A 22400-nucleotide genomic window follows, 5' to 3' on the forward strand; every position below is an offset into this window, starting at 1 on the left:
TGCTTGTACACATTAGTGGTACACACTAAGACTACTTTCCCCTCTCCACTTTTAAAAATATTAATTTATCCCCACTGCATTGGTCAGAGAGGGAAAAAAACATGTCAGAGTAATCCCAATTTTCAGACCTAGCAGAAGCAAAGGACTAAAACAGAACAGATCCCAGAGTGTCACAACTACTAACTGCTCCTCTTCTCCAAAAGCCCTCATATCTGGTGAGACATAATGGCTATTTCATCTCTTTTCTCTCTCTTTAAAACTTCAGCTACTTGCATTGAACACTCTTTGGAGAATGGAACTTGTCTTCATGCTTACCTTAAGAAACCTAGAATACTGTATAGGAAGGTGTGTGTTTATATAAAAATGCATTTTGCCATGAAAAACCTTAAGGAAAATAATATGGGGGTCTAAAGTGAGGTTAACTGTGCTTATTTACATTCAGAACAAAGAACACAAGCTCTTTACAGTTCTCCTCACCCAAAGTGAGAAAAACGGATTTCCCATTCAGATTTAAAGTGGAAACTTCAAAATGGATAAGCGTGGTAGTGTCTGCATGAAGAGCCTCCCAAGAAGTGAATAGCTAAAGCAACTGTGACACACCAAGGCAATGATGTCAATTCTGCTCTTTTAAGCAGGAAGAAACTGAGGAAAGGGAATGAGGAAGTAAAATAAATAAATAAAATAAAATACAATTAAAAAAAAAAATCAAGCAAAGCTTACGGCAAAAATAATACTTGACCATTTCCCCCCCAAATACAATCCTATATCCATTTCAGATCAGATTCTGCCACACTTACTCAAGCTAAGTAGTAGCTTACTCCACAATCAATTTAGGGGATAGAATCAAGCCTTTAATAAAACAGCTACTGCATTTACATTGGGCCAGAGAGTCAGGTTGTGGTATTTCTAAACTAATCTGTTTCAGTCAGCAAACAGAAGTTTCAAATCTTTTAGGACATTTTAATATCTGAGTTTTCACCTCCTCTTTTTAGCAAGCATCTTACAAGATGCACCCGTCGCTTATCCAATCTGTCAACTTGTTTGATAACACTGCCAATGTTGAGGTCTGAAAGACTGCAGTTTCTGATGAGTCCACCACATGATGGCATTTCCCCGTTGGCTTTCCGTGTTAGCAATAGCAAAACTTCATGCCACATTTGCTTCTCCAACAAAAGCTTTATGAAACTACTAGCACAGGTATCATAAATGTCACAAACCATTTCTTCAGGAATTTCTGCAAGGAAGCAAAGCAAAAGATAATTAAATAGAAGCAGGATAGCAATAAAATAATGACCAATGCAAACTGATTCCAGAATCAATGACTGAAAAAAAAAATCCCCATTAAAATACAGTATATGTAACTGGCAGTCTTGCATTAATACTCTATATCCAGCACCATTGGGGGGGGGGGGGAGATAAACAAAATCAGTGCTACCTTAGGTAAGCAAGAAGGTTCTTTTCTGAGATCAGCTTAGGAGGCTTGAAAAAATATGGTCAAACTGCAGCTTTATCATGTAGTTGATGGCCTTCTAAGGGTGGCCTTTGTTATCAGGACTTCAAACCAGATGTTCATAATAGTCCTTTCTGGCCTTAAAATCTATGAATCTAAGAAACTCCATTATTTAAATTAAGGTTACTTAGATTTTTTTTAAGACAAAAGATTTAGGACTTCATAAAGGACTTCACAAACCAGTGGTAAATGAGTTGCTATTTTAGTACCTCAAGGAAACAAGAAATCACTGGATAACTCAAAACTACCAATCAGACAATTCCCATTCTTGGAAAACGGCAAAGCAGTAACTTGGGTTGTTATTCCCTGAATGGAAGGTGAGTTGTAAACCACAATGACGCTCCAGGTACCTAAAACCTTCTCACAAAGAATGAGAGGACTGACTGGATGTGGTACAGACAGAGAATGCAAAATCAGACAGCAACTGCATCTAATTGTCCCAATAGTGCAAGTTCTTGACACTTGAAGAAAAAACCTTCAGTTTCAGAACAACTCCTGGTGTCAGGAACGGAGTCTTCATCAGGCACCAAATATGCAACTGTGGAATCTTCACTGTTAAAGATTAATGCAGGAGCCTTTGGAGGAGAACCCAAAGGATTACGAGTAAAGCACCTTTGCTATTAAACTGTCTCAATCTACATACAATGGTACTGAATATAGACGGGGCTTCCTATACTGAGATCAGATAGCAGGTAAAGCCAGATAGAATTGGACCAATTCGTTTGGATTTAAATAAACCTCCAAAAAGGAAGGGAGACCTGAACACTGATCAATATAAAAATCAAGAAAAACTAACACAAACAAAAACTGAAGGCAGACACAGACTTACTGTTTCCAGATCAGAAGAGAGTTCTAATTACCACTTTACAGAAAGAATTCTACTTTGCTTAACAACATCACCAGAAGCTGCTTGGTTCCCTATGAGAAGTGAGTTGGTCTCCGTCCACGTCTTAATGGACAAGGGTGTGCACGTGACAATATATCACCACAACTGTCACTAACTCTCAACCAGTAGAGGACAAGGATTCATAAAGGCATGAAGAGTGAACTACACTTTTAGTCCTAAAGGTGACTGTCTCCTGGAAAGGGCTGAGGCACTTGGTGAGGCAGTATTGAGAAGTTTGCAGTGCTGCTGCCTCTGCTATATCTGTTAAAGGACCTCCATCTCTGGGGCTCTCAGTCTGGCACCTTTATCAAAAGGACTAAATTCATGGGAATAAAAGAGCTTTATTCTCCTGCTCTCATCCCTCAATTTTCTGAAACAAACCTCAACTGCTGCACTCTTCTGGACCCTTTTCATCCCCTCCTGTCCTTAGGACATCATTTCTCTTACTGGTTCTAAGCTTCTCCCAGCAGAAAGTGTGACTATGCTAATGAACTTCAACTTTTCTTAGGGAAGGTTCATCACAGCTATGGCCAGACACCTTCGTCTCTAACAGAGAGATCAATTTACTAGAGTCCAGACATAGACACTTAGGGCAAAACCCAGCCCCCTTAGCAATGGAACTGGTGTGGTTCTGCTGTGCAGAGAATGTGACATACATGGTGTATGCACCGCACAGCAACACACGGCACCCCACACCACTCAAACTCCCTGAGCAGCAGTGAGAAAGAAAAGGGCACAGGGCTTCATCAGGAAGCAAGGCTGCTGCAGCAAACACATTCCTGTCCTCTCCATTCCCATTGGGGCCAGGCAGACTACTTCATCCCCCTCTTCCTTACATCTGCTCAGCCCAGGACCCAGGCTCTGGATTTAGATCTTAACACAGTTCTATTCTGAAGAGTGACTCTAAACAATATAGCAACGTGGGATTCCGTGTTTGCCATCCACCAATTATTTCCAGATCAAATTTGCTGAGTTTATACAAGTACGTACATGAGTTTTCTGACTGCCAGCTCAGAAAGATCTGAATAAAAGATTCTGCAGACTAAATTCTGCTCTCAGTTTCAACTGTGCAATTCAGTTGTCTTCAAGTTCTTTAATTGGATTGCTCTGGTGTAACTGTGGGCAAAATTTGTCCCTATGGTAGGAACTAATTTAAATAATTCTGCTGTAAGCCAGAACAAAACACAGTTTCTTTCCACTCTGTTGGCTTTACAATTCTAATGCTTATTTTTGTCACTAACAGCACTATACACAACTCTGACACAGGGTGCAGCTCTGTTGAATAAGAAAATGCCATCATTTTTATGCTCTCTCTTTTCTGAGAAAAAATTTACTTGAATGTGTTCACAAATCTTGAAAGCCTTGGACTCTTTTGGGATTTTTTTAAAAAAGGAGGTTTAGAAAGAACCTACTCAGGAGGAGACTGGGCACAATGGAAAGATTCTATACAAATGAAAAGAGTATCCTGAAAATCTGGGTGAAGAAGAGTAGAGTGGAGACTCAGTGGCATGGTCATGAGTGAAGCATAAAAGGCTAGACAGATAAAGAGTAGACCAGGGATTACTCACCTTTTTCTGATTACAACTGATTACCTTTTTTAAATGCCCATTTAATCACAATTCCCTTACAGGCTTTCATATTTATAACAATACATTTCAAAACATGCTGGGGATTACCCAGTTAGAGTAGCAGAGCCTTTGTAGCATTCCCATCACCAAATTCCCTTTCTGGTCTGACTGCTTGCCAAGCAGTGTTCCCTCTCTCACACATCCAGCACGCAGCCATAGGATGTGCACAGCTTTCTAAGATCAAGATAGAAAACGGTTTGATCAAATGTTAAGTTTCTAGTTTTTGTAAAGATGAAAGTTTCCCATTTTTAAATCCCATGATCCTTATGCTGAAAAACTACCATGATCCGCCACCTCTCACCCCCTATGGTATCCCAGCATATCACCTACCCAGTACTGAGTTCCAAAGTTTGGGAAATACTGCAGAAGGGAAGAAAAATTAAAAATGCTTTTATCTTTTAGAAAGCAGCTGTTAGCCAAGTGTTGAGTTTTAGGGGGACATGTGATAGCCCTTACAGGAATAAAAGATCTATATTTTGCTTTGCCCCCCAGGGAGATTCAGAGACAGGTGGCAAGATGCCATTGGCAGCATCAGAAATAAACTTGGAACATACCATCTTAGAGCTGGGCTAGAAGGCACCTCCATGCCTGCCATAAAGCTATCACTTTGGGGACCTGTAAAACAGGGGTCTGTCAAGGATACCTCAGGGAACCTGGGGCAGTTTGTGAACCCAACCTCTTCCAGGATGGACATCCCTGATGCAGAAGGTGAAGACAGCATGTGGAGACCAGCACTCCTTGCAAGCCCAGCACTATGGGCTGAGCCACCAGCCATGGTCAGTCCGACTCTTGAGCCACGCCTCAGGGTTGGTCTGATCTGGTAGCCATGACCTGGCAGGGGGCGGAGGCCTGGCAGGCTGTGAACTCCCCACCCCCAGGGATCAGCAGACAGCAAGTTCGTGAGAAACTCAAGTTCGGCTAGAACATCTGTCTGCCTGTGAGCTGAAGTGCTGGCTCCCCATAGCAGCTGCGGTGGGAGGGGACTGAAGAGAAAAGTCCCTCAGAGCACGCACCTCCACTCATCCCCTTCTAGACCCAGCATGTGATTTAGAGAAACCTATGCGGCCTGGAGAGGGCCAATAGGAGCTGCGAGAACTCAAAGGAAGCATGACACCATTCAGACAACAACACTGTTCGATAAGCAGGTGACACAGCCAACACCCCTTTCTATTCAAAGCAGGAGCCCAGCCAGAACTCTCTAGCCTGAAGGATCCAGATTTCTAAAGGCAGAATCCAGGCTATTTCTCTTAAGTGTCATCGGGAAGGAAAGGTGAAGTAGGGCAGCACCTGAGAGAGAGTCAGCAGCTTCTGAGGACAGGGGTTGTTGCTACTGAGGAAAGTCCGGCAGTTGAACATGTGGTGGGGTGGGGCTCACATAACTGGCGCAGGTGGACAAGGGAGAACATACGGAAGGGGTGCCTTGCTGTCTCCACACAAAAGATAGAAGATGGGGGAGGTGCACTGAGTCAGCAGGGGAGAAGAGCAGCTCTATATTCCCTGCCACGAGGATAGTGACAGCTGCTCTCCTACAAGTGTGCACAACTTAACAGTGGAAGCGCCCATCTCCTGTCAGCCCTCACCAACTTCTGCCATCCTCCCTGTTATCTTTGGCCCTCTCTGCTATGGCTAAGCAGGTGGAGGTGAGCAGAAAGTGGCTTCCTAGCACCATGACACCCTTCCCCCCTTAAGCCTTTACATTGCATCCTAGGCTCACTTTCCTCCATAGGAAGTCCCTGCCTGAAATGTGTCTTCTCTATTTCACGGCTTTATTCTCAAGAGTCCCAACCTACCTCCCTTAAATCCTAGTCATTTAGGGCTTGATCCAAAGTCCACTGAAATCAATGGGAGTCTTTCCATTGACTTCAATGTGTTTTGGGTCAGGTACTTAGAGAAAGGGAGTCAATGCAACTCCCCTTCCATTCCAGACATAATCAACAGGGCTTGGCCACCACCCCCCATAGCCATTGTTTTTTGTGTTTCAATGGGAGAATACTCGAGCTCTGAGTTCGGTCTTCACAGTGGTAATGCCGAAAAGCATTACCTATAGGTAGGTTTCAATATGTATGTAAAATACTTTCTGTGGGTAAATGATCTTTGGGTTTACAACTCTGAGACTTCATCTGCACACCAGATAAACAAAAGCAAGTTCATTTAAAACAGACTGATATGTACCTCACTCAAACATCCATGGGAAAAGCTTTTACCATTCTTCAGGGGAGGGTGTTAAGACAGGTTTCCCTCCACAAAGAGCTTCTCTTTCATTACCCTAAATAAAGTTAAACAGTTTTCTCAAGCAAGGAAGCGCCCTGAAAATATGATAACTTGTATTCAAAATGATGTACGAATCCTAACTTTTTTCCAGTTCTTCTCTCTGCTCGAGAAATCCCTTTTACAACAATGGCTGGCCACATAAAATGACCATTGACCTGTATCTGAACTGGTAGAAAAGATTCTGTAATACTATCAAACCAGCTTTCCAGGATCAGGATCGTCTCCAGGATCACTGCAGGGGAGTTATTTCTCCTTAGAGGCTGCTACTTCTGATGCTCACATCGACGCTCTCAGGGTATAAATCTACACTTTGAGCTGCGGGGGTGTAAATCTCAGCTCAAGGAGACATACCCATGTCAGCTCCGATCAAGCTGATGTACCCCAAGTACATATCTGTACTAGGCACATACTTGGGCTGCGAACCCTTCCTGCAGTGGCTACCCTACTATTTTTAGTGCACTAGTTCAATCAGAGCCCTTGTGGGTATGCCTCCTTGAGCTGGTAATTGCACATCCAGCTCAAAGTGTGGGCATTCCCAGTGTCACAACAAAAAGGCAAAAGGCACACACTTCTTCCTCGTTGAGGTCGATAAATTTATAAATTTTTAACGAAAAAAAATGAGATGTGCATCTTAAACAGGGTTCATACCAGAGAGTCTAACATTAAGCAAGTTTAGTTAACCACAGAAAATGCCGAAGATGTTACCAACCATCAGCTAACCTGTCCTATGTCATTTTTTCTGGCCAGAAACTACCATAAAAAGCAGAATATATGCATAAGTCTTTCTGCAGTTCTGAATACAAAGATCTGACCCTCTCCAAAGTCGGTATATTAGAATTAGTAGAATAAAATAAAATCTTCCAGGAAACACCCTGGAATAGGTACTAACGGGTCATTAATAGCATAATGTTTAATAGGCAGAAAATGGAATGCTAGCGCACCTCCAGTTTATTCAGTATGATTGAAAAAATTGTCAAATGAAGCTTTGATTAAGGTAATTTACATTGATGACAAAGTGGTGGAAAATATACTATTTGTTGCACATAGAAGCATTAATGCAGTTATGATGTAACATGGCACAGACATGATATAATTATTAAAACAACACCTTTTAGATTTTACTTGAAACTAGTATACACAGGATCATGCACTGGCCCTTTCCCCGTGTCAAAATTAAAAGACAAAAACAAAAAAACCCACAACAACAAACACCACAGGAGTTAAAAGCATAAAAGAACAGATTTGGTATGTTTACATTCTTTTGCCATGGCATTAATAATGACTGTATAAATTTAAGTATCTTTTCATTGTACTGAGATGTTTTTTTGTTTCTGTATTCTTCAAAAAGTTTAAATTAAAAAAGGCAAAACCCTCCAACAAGAATAGGAAGTAATATTTTTTCTATAATTATTTCTCTGTTACAGATACTTGCGGAAAGCACTCTACATGTTAACATCAAATATATTTTTCACATCTATTAAGTTTGTGAAGGGGAGAGAGATGGGAATTCACTTTACCTTTTACAGTAGACAAAAGCTTCAGAAACCTCTGAACCGTCTCATGCTTCAACAAATTTTTATGCTGTGCTTGGTTTTCAGGACTGCAAAACATCAAGAACTGATCAAAAGCATCCAGAAGAGAGCTGATTTCATTAACTGAGGCTTTGCTTTCGCTCCTTCCTGAAAAAAATATCATTGAAATTGGTAATTCTGTTACTTATTTGTTTGTTATTGTTGGGGGGTGGGGGGTGTTAAAAATATTATATAATACATTTTATTGGCAGCTTATGGCGTGCTAGCATGGCTAAAAACACATTTTTAAAAATAAAAACATAGTAATGTAATACCTCCCAATTTATCCCATACTCAGGATAACATACAACGACAGTGTGGTTTACATTAGTTAACAAATGCCCTAAAAACAAAAGTCCAGACTCAGCATGAGTTTGCCAGCTGCTTTGCGGAATGTAACTTTGTCCACGTGACAGACCACGTAAGAATGACAGCTGGAGACAGCCCGAGAAAGCTAGTCCTCTTCCAGGAGATCCAGAAGAGAGGTCAGACAGTTTGCCACAAAGCAGCAACTAAGGATTAGCTCACCTACTCCTGCACTAAGCCCAGAAAACCTTGCCATTCAGAACCAGGCCCTTCAGAATGGGAATGAGGTGTAAAAGTGCCAAGGCAAATGGAAAAGAAATTTTTGAGAGGAACAGGCAACCCTGGACCAAACAGTGCATCATATAGGACCCCAGCTCAATAAACTTATGCCCATTGTTACTACAACCCAGGCTGGAGGAATTAAGTTGATCTTTTCATTCTGAAGCCACCAGCATAGGGCCAGGGAAGACAATAATAGAGAGAGAGAAATGTAGGGACCACTTTTCCAGGAACCAGAGATAGAGGAGATGCATGTGAAAGTAAAACCCAGGGTACTACATTATCTCTCTATACGCAGGCTTTGAGGTAGGCTCAAGCCATGACTGACTTTGCCCAGGTCAGAGCTGAGACATGTCTCCTCTGTTTCTGAATCTTGTGGTCCTTAAGGAACTGCTTGCTCACTTAGGTGTTCAGCTGTGCTCCCAGGTAAATGCCCATAGTGACCTCTCAAAGGGCCTTTTAGTACTGACACCCCACCACCACCACCACAAGAGTATTTTCGATGGCTTTCCAGCAAGCTGTTCCACATATTGAGACAGGAAACAAAACTCGAGGGCTTCGCTGGTTCTGATCTTTTTATTTGGGGCCATTATCACAAAGTTTGTTTTCCCATCTTCACCCGCTACGTGGAGGATGAAGTACCCACTATTTGGATTGACACATTTAGACACTAGAGTTTGCTACTTTCATTACTAATAGTTTAGCAATTATTTAGAGAGAGATCTGTTATTTGACTAAATTTATCAAAATCTAGTTTTAAGTTTTGTTAAAAATGGGAAAGTCAGAATTTCTGTTAAAGCAGGTTGAAAACCAGTTTATATACTCATTTCCTGGAATTTCACATAAACATAGTCACAAACATCATCAGTTTTTTTAGCAAGACCTTTTTCCCTTAGCAAGTTGTCTAGAAATATCAATTGTGATTAAAAACATTTTAAAAATGCATTTCAAAGTCCGAGCATGGTAACAAGTGCTTTGTACTATGCAAACTTAATTTTAGCTCCACTGCTTTGGTGTAGACAATAGTTTTATTGTGATACTAAACTTTGCTATTCTTTTTTGCGTTATTGTATGCAGTAGTTAAGACTTTCAGAGCGGCGCAAGGGATTTAGCCATACGTCATCCATTAAAATCAGAGCTGGTCAAAATTTTTGAAACAAAGTAGGGCTGTCAAACAATTAAAAAAATTAATCATGATTAATAAACAAAAGAATACCATTTATCTAAATATTTTGGATGTTTTCTACATTTTCAAATATATTGATTTCAATTACAACACATAATATAAAGTGAGCACTGTATACTTTGTATTTATTTTTGATTACAAATATTTGCACTGTAAAAACCAAAATAGTATTTTTCAATTCACCAAGTCTTGTAGTGCAATCTCTTTATCATGACAATTGAACTTACAAATGTAGAATTATGTACCAAAAAAAAATCTACCTTCAGAAATAAAACAATGTAAAACTTTAGAGCCTACAAATCCATTTAGTCCTACTTCTTGTTCAGCCAATCGCTCAAACAAGTTTGTTTACATTGCAGGAGATAATGCTGCCTGCTTCTGGTTTACGTCACCTGAAACTGAAAACAGACATTCACATGGCGCTGTTGTAGCCAGCGTTGCAAGATATTGATGTGCCAGGTGTGCTAAAGATTCATATGTCCCTTCATGATTCAGCCACCATTCTAGAGGATATGCATTCATGCGAATGACGGGTTCTGCTCGATAACGATCCAAAGCAGTGTGGGCTGACGCATGTTCATTTTCATCATCTGAGTCAGATGCCACCAGCAAAAGATTGATTTTCTTTTTTGGCAGTTCGGGGTCTGTCGTTTCTGCATCAGAGTGTTGCTCTTTTAAGACTTCAGAAAGCATGCTCCACACCTCATCCCTCTTAGATTTTGGAAGGCACTTCAGATTCTTAAACCTTGAGTTGAGTGCTGTAGCTATCTTTAGAAATCTCACATTGGTACCTTCTTTGCATTTTGTCAAATCTGCAGTGAAAATGTTCTTAAAACGAACATGTGCTGGGTCATCAACCAAGACTGCCATAACACGAAATATATGACAGAATGCGGATAAAACAGAGCAGGGGACATACAAGGAGTTCGCTCACAAATTTAATTAACGCATTATTTTTTTAACAAGCATGGAAGCATGTGGAATGGTGGAAGAAGCATGAAGGGGCATATAAATGTTTAGCATTTCTGGCACAAATACCTTGCAATGCCGGCTACAAAAGTGGCATGTGAACGCCTGTTCTCACTTTCAGGTGACATTATAAATAGAAAGCAAGCAGCATTATCTCCCGTAAATGTAAACAAACTTGTCTGTCTTAGCGATTGGCTGAACAAGAAGTAGGACTGAGTGGACTTGTCAGCTCTAAAGTTTTACTTTGCTGTTTTTGAGTGCAGTTATGTAACCAAAAAAAAAAAAATCTATATTTGTAAGTTATACTTTCACGATAAAGAGATTGAACTACAGTAGTTGTATGAGGTAACTGAAAATATTATTTCTCATTTACAAATAATGCACTATAAAAATGATTAACAAAAAGAATATAAAGTGAGCACTGTACACTTTTTGTTCTGTGTTGTAATTGAAACCAATATATTTGAAAATGTAGAAAAAGTCCGAAAATATTTAATAAATGTCCATAGGCATTCTATTGTTTAACAGAGCAATTAAAACGGCAATTCATTGTGATTAATTTTTTTGAGTAATCGTGTGAGTTAACTGTGATTAATCAACAGCCCTAAAAAAAGTGCTTTAATCAAAAGCAAAACACAAATAGCCAACATTTTTTGTTTTTCAAGAAAAATGTAAATTGTCCCCCTAATTTTTTTGCCAACTTTTGTTTAGCAAAGCCATTATCGATACACTTTAGTGATGACGACCACCATCCTTCTCTTCTTCCAGCCAATATAGGAAAACATCCTGACCAACAGCATTGGGTCCCCACCTATCAGCAAGTAAGCTGACTAAAAAGGGACTGCTTGACACTGCTTGTATAAATAGCTCAACTCTACTTCCAAAACGGATATAGATCATATACTCGGGATGGTGGGAGGAGGAGGAGGAAGGTAAGGAAAGAAATACAAGAAATAATTACCAGCAGGTAATACTTCCTTGTCATGTGTCTCTTCTTCCCCCAAGAATTGGGGAAGGGGTTATTTTAAAGAAGTACTTCAGAGAGTTTTGAAGTGTTTTATTGGAACTACTGTTTGTATTTTAAGCCTGTCAAGTCAGGTTTTGCACTTAGCACGGGTCTGATTCACATTGCACCGCAAAGTGAATATAAAGTGCTACCAAATCATAAAGAATCAATGAGAATGGAAGAGAAGCTATCCTGTCTCTGCTGTCTATACTGATTTCAAAAGAAAGATTTTGATCCTCTGGTTTGAAAGAGAAACCACTTTAAAGGCAGAGGAAATTGGAAAGGTAATGTAAGGCAACATCTTAAAATGTCTCCAACTGTGCCAGTTTTCAGAATTCCGTCTGTCTTGGAGGGAAGTACGCCTCACCATGAATCTGAAATTTCTTGTGTGTTTTTAAAAATATCAGTCATTCTATACTCACTCCTCGAGCTAGGGGAGATTTCCACCCACTGTGTTTTCTCCCACAGTGCCAGGGCAACTTAGGTAAACTTCAGACTGACAGACATCTGCAATACATCTCATATTTTTGGCTAACTTCAAGGAAAGGGGGCATTTTGTAATGGAACTCAGGTGGTCTACCTGCAAGGTTGTAGTGACAAAAACAGCATAAGTAAACATCTTAAAAGCTATACCTTACATTTCAGATGCCTAAGAATGATGTCTAGGCCAGTCTGAAATATCTGGTGAGGGCTGGAGATTGAGTAGAAGAGCTGGTGGGTAGGACAGTTATAGAGGTTAAGGTAATGAGAGGAGCATCCATTTGGGTGCAAATATCCTTTGGCCTCATCTAAACAACTAGTTAATTTATGAGACAATGTGGGTGAAATAATGTCTTATTAGATCAACTTCTCTTGGTGAAAGGAAGAAGCTTTTGAGAAGCACAGAGCTTGTCTCTTTCACCAGTGGAAGTTGCTCCAATAAACTGTATCTCAGCCATCTTGTCTCTTTAATATCCTTGGACCAACATGAGTACACCACCACTGCATAAGTTAATTTATGGCAGCTGCCCTGGATTGCTTTTGTGCAGGACATGTGTGGGATATCTGGCTGTGACGTTGCACTCCATAGGTTTTATGGAAATATGTTTATGAGTGTAAATATAATGTAACTGGAATATGCTTTATGCGAAAGGTCTCTTGTAAGGTTTCATTACAAAGCTTATAATCTACTGAGTATGTTCATCCTATTTGTATGAATGTATCATTCTTGTATCTGAAGCAAGAAATATAAAGTATTACTCTGAAGTCCTATTGTAACTATGCAAAGTGTGGGCCATTAATGATGGCTTGGAATCTTGATGGCTCCCATTAACTAGGACAATTGGTTGTGAATGGTTTTGTTTACTTGCAAACCTTCCTGGGTATGTGCAGGCCAGCCCTGAAAGAATGGAGAATGAGGTCTTACAGTGACATGTGATCATGTCACCTGGTACTGGAATCCATCTTAAACCTGGTGCTTTTCCATTTAGGAGGAGGGGTGAGGACCCAGAGACACAAAAGATTCCCGCCTTGTGCCAAAGCTACAAAAGGGGGTGGAACAGAACAAAGGAGAGAGGGGACAGTCATGAGAAATCCTCTAGTTACCACCTGAGCTGGAACTAACAAGAACTGTACCAGGAGAAAGGATTGGGCCCAGACTAGAAAGGAGTCTAGTCTGTGAAAGAAGCTTATTGGAACATCTCTGAGGGTGATATTTACCTGTATTCAGTTTCTTAATGTATTAGGCTTAGACTTGCATGTTTTGTTTTATTTTGCTTGGTAACTTACTTTGTTCTGTCTGTTATTACTTGGAACCACTTAAATCCTACTTTTTATACTTAAGAAAATCACTTTTGTTTCTTAAGCCAGAGTAAGTGATTAATACCTGGGGGAGCAAACAGCTGTGCATCTCTCTCTATCAGTGTTATAAAGGGTGAACAATTTATGAGTTTACCCTGTATAAGCTTTATACAGAGTAAAACGGATTTATTTGGGGTTTGGATCCTATTGGGAACTGGGTGTCTGGATGCTGGAGATAGGTGATTTGCTGAGCAGTTTTTGGTTAAAGTCTGCAGCTTTGGGGGTGTGGCTCAGACCATGGGTCTATGTTGCAGCAGACTAGCGTGTCTGGCTCAACAAGGCAGAGTTCTGGAGTCCCAAGCCATCAGAGAAAACGGGCTCAGAGGTAGTTTCAGCACATCAGGTAACAGTCCTAAGGGGGTCTCTGTGACCAAATCCGTCACACTGGTATCCAGGAATGCTTTAAGGGTCTGATCTAAAGTCCACTGAAGTCAACAGGGGTGTTTCTCTGTTAAGGGCCTGATCCAAAACCCATTGTACTCGATAGAAAAGGCAAGGGAAACCTCCACCTGGGAGGATCTGCCAAAAGTGGTGTCTTATTCCTTTCTTAAAAAAAAAAAAAAAAAAAAATCAATGCCCTGTACTGGAAGTGACCATCTGTCCTATAGTTTAAGAACTATTACTTATTTAGTGCCTAGTGTCCAACAACATATATCCAATAAGGAGCCACTAGGAAACATTTGATCAGATGAGAGGTATATTTTCAAGCAATGATTATGTAAAGGATTATGCAGTGTGACATAAATGTTGGATTTCATATTATCTCTTAAAGTACTGTGGGGTGCTGCTCTCTCTCAATTTCATAGTATACAGAGCTGGAAGGGACTTCGAGAAGTCACGAAGTCCAGCCCCCTGTGCTGTGGCAGGACCAAGTAAACCTACAACATCCCAGACAGGTGTTTGTCCAACTTGTTTTTAAGAGCTTCCAATGATGGGGACTCCACAACCTCCCTTGGAAACCTATTCCAGAGTTTAACTATCCTTATAGTTAGAAAGTTTTTCCTAATCTCTTAGCTAAATCTCCCTTGCTGTACATCAGGGGTCAGCAACCTGCTGCACGCAAGCTGATTTTCAGTGGCACCCTGCTTCCAGTCTGGGGTTCCGGCCGCCCGCACCTTGCCAGCTGGGGTCCTGGCCGCTGGCCCCACTCAACCCCAGGCCAGGAGCGGGCTGAGCGTGGCCGACAGCCAGGACACTAGCTGTCAGGAGCCGGCGGATAGAACCCCAGACCGGCAGCAGGCTGAGCCGGTCAGTCAGCTGCCAGTCTGGGGTTCCATCTGCCAGCACTGCTCAGCCCACTGCCGGTCTGGGGTCCCGGCCACCAGCCCCGCTCAGCCCGCTGCCAGTCTGGGGTTCCAGCCACCGGCTCCCTGCCAACTGGGGTCTCGGCCACACTCAGCCTGCTGCTGGCCTGGGATACCAGCCGCCGGCCCCACTCAGCCCGCTGCCTGTCTGGGGTTCCAGCCACCGGCCCTCTACCAGCCAGGGTCCCGGCCACCGGCCAAGCTCAGCACACTGCTGGCCCGGGGTACCAGCCGCTGGCTCAGGGCTCTACAGCCACCCCCAGCTGTGGCCCACTGGCCTCAGCCTGAGGCAGTGGGGGTGCAGACAGGGGCAAGAGGGGGCACAGCTCAGCACCCCCACCTTAAAAATTGTTCCAGGCCACTGGGATATTTTTAAGTCCTGGTTTGCTGCTTATATCAGACCACGTGGAACAACTTACTGCATCTGACCTTGTGCGTGCCCTCTGTTGCCATTTTTTTTTCCACTGTGAGTTGAGGGATACATTTGACAAAATGTCAGCTCCTAAGAAAGCAAAGTTAGATGTCCGTTCATTTCGGCCTTCTTGGACAGACACATTTGGATTTATTCAAAAGAAGGATCGTGCTGTTCGTGCTCTCTGTTATGGAAGTGTTGTTTGTCGCGCATCAAGTGTTCGACGACGTTTTCAAACGAAGCACGAGAAAACCTTTCTTCACGAAGCAAACAAGACTGAGTCGATCAAAAAGGCAGTAGAAGGATCAGAGAAGCAAAGCAGTGTTTTTAAATGTTTACGTGTAGGTAAATATCAAGCTACAGAAGGAAGTTACAAGATTGCACAGTGCATTGCAAAAAATGGAAAGCCGTTTACTGATGGGGAATATATAAAAAGTTTTTCTCAGCAGTTCGGAGGTTGTATTCAATGATTTGCCAAATAAAGATACGATCATATCTAGAATAAAAGAACTGCCTGTCTCTACCAGAACAGTTGAGAGACGCATACGTGAAATGGCAGAAAACATTAATGAAAAGCAGACGACTGCATTAAAAGGCACAGCAGTGTTTAGCGTTGCAGTTGATGAGAGCATGGATATAAACGACGTCCCACGTTTGGCAGTTGTTGCAAGATATTGTGCTTCTGATGAAATCCAAGAGGAACTTTGTTGCCTAAAACCCCTGCATGGCACAGCAAAAGGGGGAAGATATAATGGAAAGTTTTGTAAACCATTTTGAAGAACGAGGCGTTGACATCAGAAAAAAAATATTGAGTGACAACAGATGGTGCTCCTGCCATGGTCGGAAAACAGAAGGGATTTGTAAAGTTACTTGAAGATCAAATTGGCCGCCCAACAGTCAAATTTCACTGTATCATCCATCAAGAAAACCTGTGTGCTAAAATTTCTAATTCAGAGCTTAATAATGTGATGAATACAGTGGTGTGAATAGTCAATTTCCTTCTTGCTTGATCTGCTTTGACTCACAGACAGTTTCAAGCACTGCTAGAAGAGATGGACAGTGCTTATAACAACATTCCACTTCACAGCAACATTTGGTGGCTAAGTGGTGGCAAGGTTTTGGTGTGCTTTGTAAACCGTTTTGATGCAATCGAGGACTTTTTGTCAGAAAAAGGACAACACTACCCCGAACTGGAAGATAACAGATGGCTGTGTAAACTCGTGTTTCTAACTGACATCACCGCTCACCTAAACAAACTCAACCTCTATCTCCAGGGTGCAGGGCAAACGATTCTGGATCTTTATGAAGCCTGGAAGGCATTTGTTGTAAAACTAGCAGTTTTTTCTCAGGATATTCGAACTTCTACTTTCCGCTACTTCCAACACATAAAAGAGCTATTGACACGTTGCACTGTCAGTGTCGATGAGATTGGAATGTACATGCAAGAACTGGAATCAGAATTTTCTGACAGATTTCCAGCGATTTGGCCCAATGCTTTCTTTTCTAATTAAACCTGAAAAGTTCAACGAAAGCGACTTGGATTTGTCTGTATTTTAGTGGATGGGTGTTGAAGATTTCGAAATGCAGCTCATTCGGTTAAAAAGCTCAGAATTGCAGGCACCAAAGTTTGTAGATCTGCAGAGTGCACTTGAAGCTACCTAGAGAGATCATGGGGCCTCTATTCTGACCTGCTGGACATCCCTGCCAGTGAAATTTAATTGTTTGAAGAAAATTGCATTTGCAATGCTTTCAGCATTTGGAGCCACATACCTGTGTGAACAGGTATTTTCACACATGAAATCTGTCCTCTGTCCCCCTCGGAGCCGGTTAACAACTGATCACTCCGAAGCCTGTGTGCAGCTTAAAGTATCCAAATACGTGCCAGACATTGGAAAACTCAGCAAGGAAAAGCAAGGGAAAGGATCACACTAAACTGATAAGATCTGCATTTTAATTTAATTTTAAATGAAGCTTCTTAAACATTTTAAAAACCTTATTTACTTTACATACAATAGTTTAGTTATATAATATAGACTTATAGAGAGAGACCTTCTAAAAACGTTAAAACGTATTACTGGCACACGAAACCTTAAATTACAGTGAATAAATGAAGACTTGGCACACCACTTCTGAAAGGTTGCCAACCCCTGCCTTGCACTTGTTCTACTTTCGGTGGACATGGAAAACAATTGATCACCATCTTCTTTATAACAGCCCTTAACATATTGGAAGACTTATCAGGTCACTCCTCAATCTTCTTTTCTCAAAACATGCCCAGGTTTTTCATCCTTTCCTCCTAGGTCAGGTTTTCTAAATCTTTTATCGTTTTTGTTGCTCTCCTCGGCACTCTTCAATTTGTCCACATTCTTCCTAATGGAGCTAGTTCCTCAAATGTCTCCAACCCAATTAATTTAGGACCCAGGCCTGATGGCTGCCACTTATTTAAACTGGCAAAGGGGAAAAAACTAGCATGAGGCTCATGTGGGAGTCCTGCCAAAAGTTTTTTAGAGGAGAGCTTGCTGAAGCTTATGAGAAGACAGACCAGAGACATGAGGGGCCGCATAAGCAGCAGCGACATTGCATCTGATTGCAAAAAAGAGCCACAGCACTCCTAGAGGGAAGCTAACCAAACCATTGAAAAATCTCTCACCAGCAGCAGGAACATCTTCTCCCCAGTCTTGTATGTAACAAACTCTAAGTGAGGAGGGGAATTCAAAACTGACTTAAAGGGAGGAAAAAAATGTTAAAAAAAGAAAGCTCTACAAATATAAAAGGCCCCCTTCCCAAAACTCCACTCTAGCTACACTGCATGGCCATTGAAACAGGCATGGGACTGAAGGGGCTGTATGCATGCTAGCCTCCAAAGCAGGTATAGTAGCACACATTTCCAAGGCTTGGTCTACACTACCCCCCCCAATTCGAACTAAGGTACGCAACTTCAGCTACGTGAATAACGTAGCTGAAGTCGAAGTACCTTAGTTCGAACTTACCTTGGTCCACACGCGGCAGGCAGGCTCCCCCGTCGACTCCGCGGTACTCCTCTCGCCGAGCTGGAGTACCGCAGTCGACGGCAAGCACTTCCGGGTTCGACTTATCGCGTCCAGACTAGACGCGATAAGTCGAACCCAGAACTTCGATTTCCAGCCGTCGAACTAGCTGGTAAGTGTAGCCAAGGCCCAAGATAGTCAAGCAGGATCAACCTGAGGACATCTGGAATGCGGACCATTTCATCTTTGTATTGGTCAAAGTGCTGAAAATAGCTGTAGTGCTATTGGACTCCAAATGCTTCTCCTCACAGGATCCTTTCCCTAACTATTCTCCAAGTTTTTTCTTTTATAGAAAGCCCAGCTGAGTTGCACTAATGACTATGTGACCCATTACAGATTACCTAATTTTGCAAATTAGCACTATTTTTTTAAAAAAGCAGGCTTTGTAACATAGGATCTAATAATGGGACCTGCTAATAAATCTGAGTGGAGAAATGGAATTAGATCCTTTAATTCTCACTTGGCTAATCTGTAATTTCAACTGAATTTATTTTCTCTCTCTTATTATCATTTCTCTCTCTTCCTCTTCCAGCTGGAACATGTACGTGAAAAAGGAAATGAGGACGAGAAGAGTACAAAAAGATTTGAAGAGGAAGTGTGTGGGTTAGGCTATGAATACCAGCAGCAGAACTCATCCTTTTGGTCCTTCTTGCTCCCTAGTAAATGGAGGTTACAGGTCAGTATGTTTTCCTTTATTGAAAGGAGAATAGTCAAAAAGATCCAGTTTTCTTTCCCGTTGTTAACAGTATGGAATGGTAAGGTACTGCTCTAGAGTGTTAGCTCCTAATCAGATATGATTTTTATTTTACTAATTTTATATTGTAATTATGTGCGTCTTCTTTATCCAGACATCTAAGTGAATTTAATTTGGCAGGTCCCAACAGCATCTGAGCCTGTTCACTGATGACAGGTCAAACTGAGTTCTAATCTTGGAAAAATCAGCTACAGAACTGACTCACAGAGGCACAATAGCTGAATTTACACATAACAGAGAACAAGAATGAGTCCTTAGTCTCTACTCTTCGCCTCAGCTTCACAAAACCATCACATAATGACTGGCACAAACGATAAGCCATTGTATCTCATTCCATCGCAATTTTAGGACTATAAAAAAATTGAAGGTTATCACTTCTACAGCACCCAGGAGCACAGTGGACACTTTATAATAAATAGGAAGACATGACCCAAAAGAGTTATTACAATATTTAAGCCTATATGTAACTTTAATTAGATGAGTAGTCTCACTGATGCTTAAAGCTAAGCACATAAGTAAGCGTTTTTCAGGACTGGGGTCTGTTTTTTGCACAGGAGGCAATGAGGGGGCTGACTAACATTAGAGAGGGGAAGGAACGTGAAACTAACAACAATTGCAGCAATAATTCAGTTTGGACGTGAACAACTTGGTGGTAGAATTTTTGTTTTTAAATAAAAACAATGATGTTAGGATTCATCACAGAAGCAGCAAGACTTAAGGAGGAATCTGTACAAGGCCAAAGTAATAATTCAGCAGGTCAAGGCTAAAAGGGCATTCTGTGCATCAAAGGCAGTTTGAAAAAAGCACAGAGCTGGCTGCGGGAGAAGCAGACAGCAGGGCATCGAAAAGGCATCATTGGCAGAGCAGAGAGGCTTCGGGACACTGAAGTTAGAGATGTCAGTGTGGGTGTTACGTAGGCCTTTGTAGACATGGACAAGATGTCTAACTTGAGGCAGAAGGCAAAGGGGAGGCAGGGTGGCAAAAATAGCACATTTTGATACACTTCCACCAGAGAAGAACCCTATAAAAACTTACCTATTACAACCTATGAGAAGTGTAACATTTCTGTACATAAAGAATGTCATTTAAAACGGGGAAAGCAATCAGTACCTGGTGATTCCTTAGAGGAAGCAGCATGTCTTGCTAAGTGATTGTTGATTATATCTACTGCCTTGAAGTTTTTGTTTTTTTTCAAGATATCTGTGGCACATCTTGCTTGTGTGTCTGGAATAGTGGGGTCCACCCCAGCATTTAGGAGCATCTGCACATTTTCTGTCTGACCTGAAACATAAAATAAATACAGTAGAGAGTTAGCACTATCCTCTTGTCCAGAATGAAAGAAAAATCACTGCCACGGTTTCAAATGCTTTTTTAATCAAAGAAAGAACAGCTCAATTTTATAGAAGCTGTTATACTTGGAGTTGGTCCTTACAGGAAACAATGCATTTTATCAATTTGTTTTGGGGGGTGTATTTTTGATGCTGGGGGTTTTGTTGTTGGTTTTTGGTTTTTTTTGTTTTTGGTGGGTTGGTTGGTGAAAGAGGAAAGCATGTTCAAAAGTATCTAAGATACTTAGCCTGAAACCACAGCTAGTCACTAGGGGTTTTTTTCATATCAGGAGTGGCATAAAAATATGATTACCTAATAACAAGCCTTGCCACATACGTTATCTCTACTTCGATAAATATGACAGTACTACCATTCTTTTCAATGGAAGCTAGTATCCTAATATAACTGCCTCTAAAACACTGCAGAACAAACATAATTGGCCAAACCCTAAAATATAAATTCTGATTCGACGCTTGACACAGTATCTTTAATATACCACAAGGCTCTATACTCCTGTCTCACTTTGTCACATTCCATTATGATGGGCATTGTGCTACCCTGAGAGAAGGAGATGTACTCTCTTTGCCTCAAACAGCTGAACATGTGCTATAAATCAGTCAAAGAACAGCAAGGAGGAGCATCGGAGAATCAAAGGATCAGCCAGGCAAGTGAAAGGACCATAAAATGATTGCTAGGAAAGCTGCATCAAATTATTTCCACTTTCCTCAGATACAACTGCAAGTTTAACAACTTGAATCGCTGTATGTGTCCCGCTTGCTAGAATACCAGGCAAAACTTGGAGAAGAAAAGGTTGGACAGAAGTGAGACACCTTTACACACAACACAGTTTTCTTGCTTTTGTACACGTGTGCCTTGCCATTCATGTTATTTTAACTGACTTTGTCAGCAAGATGGCTCTGAAATGTCTTCCATTATCTGCTCTGCAAGAACTGTGCTCGCTGTGCAACAGATGGGACAGCAGTGAGAGAAGAAATGTGACTCGTCTACAGCAAAACTAAATTAAATAGTATGAATGAGACTCACACAGACAATCAAAGGGAGGCCCCAGAATGCCATTGTGTATAATGAACAAAAAGTCTAGGATAACTTCAGGACTGATGCTTACTTCCTGTTTCCACCCAGTGGATTTATTAGCAAATGCAAATAAAAAGCAAACCAGGTTTCTATAGTTATAAGATAAAAGCATCCACAGAGATGGCAGAGCAATTTGACCCCCACAAGAAAGCTAAAGAAAAGCAGCTCTCAAAGTTTACATGTCTAAGCCAAGAGACACTGCTACTGACATCAAGGGAAGTTTTTATTTGGTTCTCCTCTACAAGGGAGAAAAAACTCAGACTAGTTTGAGGCCTAATTTTCTTCTAATTTCTGAGAGCATCAATACATAAATGGACCAAGAAAGATATAAATACATTGCAGCAAGTTGTGGCTAAATCTTAATCCACCAACCAAAGTAAAAGACCGTACCCAGAGTAACTATGCAAAATGACAAAGAAATTGTCCACCAAAGCAGTGCCCTATAATTTTTTAAGTTCTGCTATATTTGCTATAGTTATAAATGTACACTGAGCCTGCAAGTCTTTTGTCATTCTCCTTCTTGGCATGAAATAAAGAATATCAGTGTTTGGAGTTTTTTTCTTTCGCCATAAAAAACAGAAGTCCAAGTTGATGAAATTAACTTTTGGAATTACATACGTTTCATAGGATATCCACTGGAATGAGAGGCCACGACATGCAAGACTGTGCAACCATCCTGATCTTGCTGGTTGATACTACCCTTCAAGTCTGGTATCTCATCTAGTAGCCATCTGAAAAGATGGTTCCCTTCTGAAATGATTATAAATTAAAACCACATGTTATTAAACAGCACACTTTGTCCTGTTAGGACAGGATAGGGGGAAGCATTATTGCTCCCCCGCACCCCTGCCAGAGGTGGGCAGACAAGCTATCAAAGACTTTCTCTTTAAAAGAGAAGGGTAACAGAGAGGAAAGTATAGTGTAAAATACCAAGCAACCAATGGTGTCAAGTGCCAGCTGCATTGTCGGAGATAAACAACCAAATTTTGCCCTAACACATGCAGCTCT

At 41.2% G+C, this 22400-nt stretch overlaps 1 protein-coding gene across 5 annotated transcripts in view; it reads right to left on the reverse strand.

The window, feature by feature from the left end:
• The window catches only part of TRANK1 (tetratricopeptide repeat and ankyrin repeat containing 1), a 102931-nt gene that overhangs the window by 31542 nt on the left and 48989 nt on the right, over positions 1-22400 (reverse strand). For all 5 annotated transcript variants that reach the window (XM_034761086.1, XM_034761085.1, XM_034761082.1 and 2 more), the window contains 4 exons: positions 22011-22142; positions 20079-20249; positions 7813-7974; positions 980-1234 (listed from right to left, as the gene is read on the reverse strand). In XM_034761086.1, coding sequence (XP_034616977.1) covers positions 980-1234; positions 7813-7974; positions 20079-20249; positions 22011-22142 — 720 coding nt within the window. The remainder of the gene's footprint in view (positions 1-979; positions 1235-7812; positions 7975-20078; positions 20250-22010; positions 22143-22400) is intronic.

This window comes from Trachemys scripta, chromosome 2 (genome assembly GCF_013100865.1).
Source record: "Trachemys scripta elegans isolate TJP31775 chromosome 2, CAS_Tse_1.0, whole genome shotgun sequence".
Lineage (NCBI taxonomy): Eukaryota > Metazoa > Chordata > Testudines > Emydidae > Trachemys > Trachemys scripta.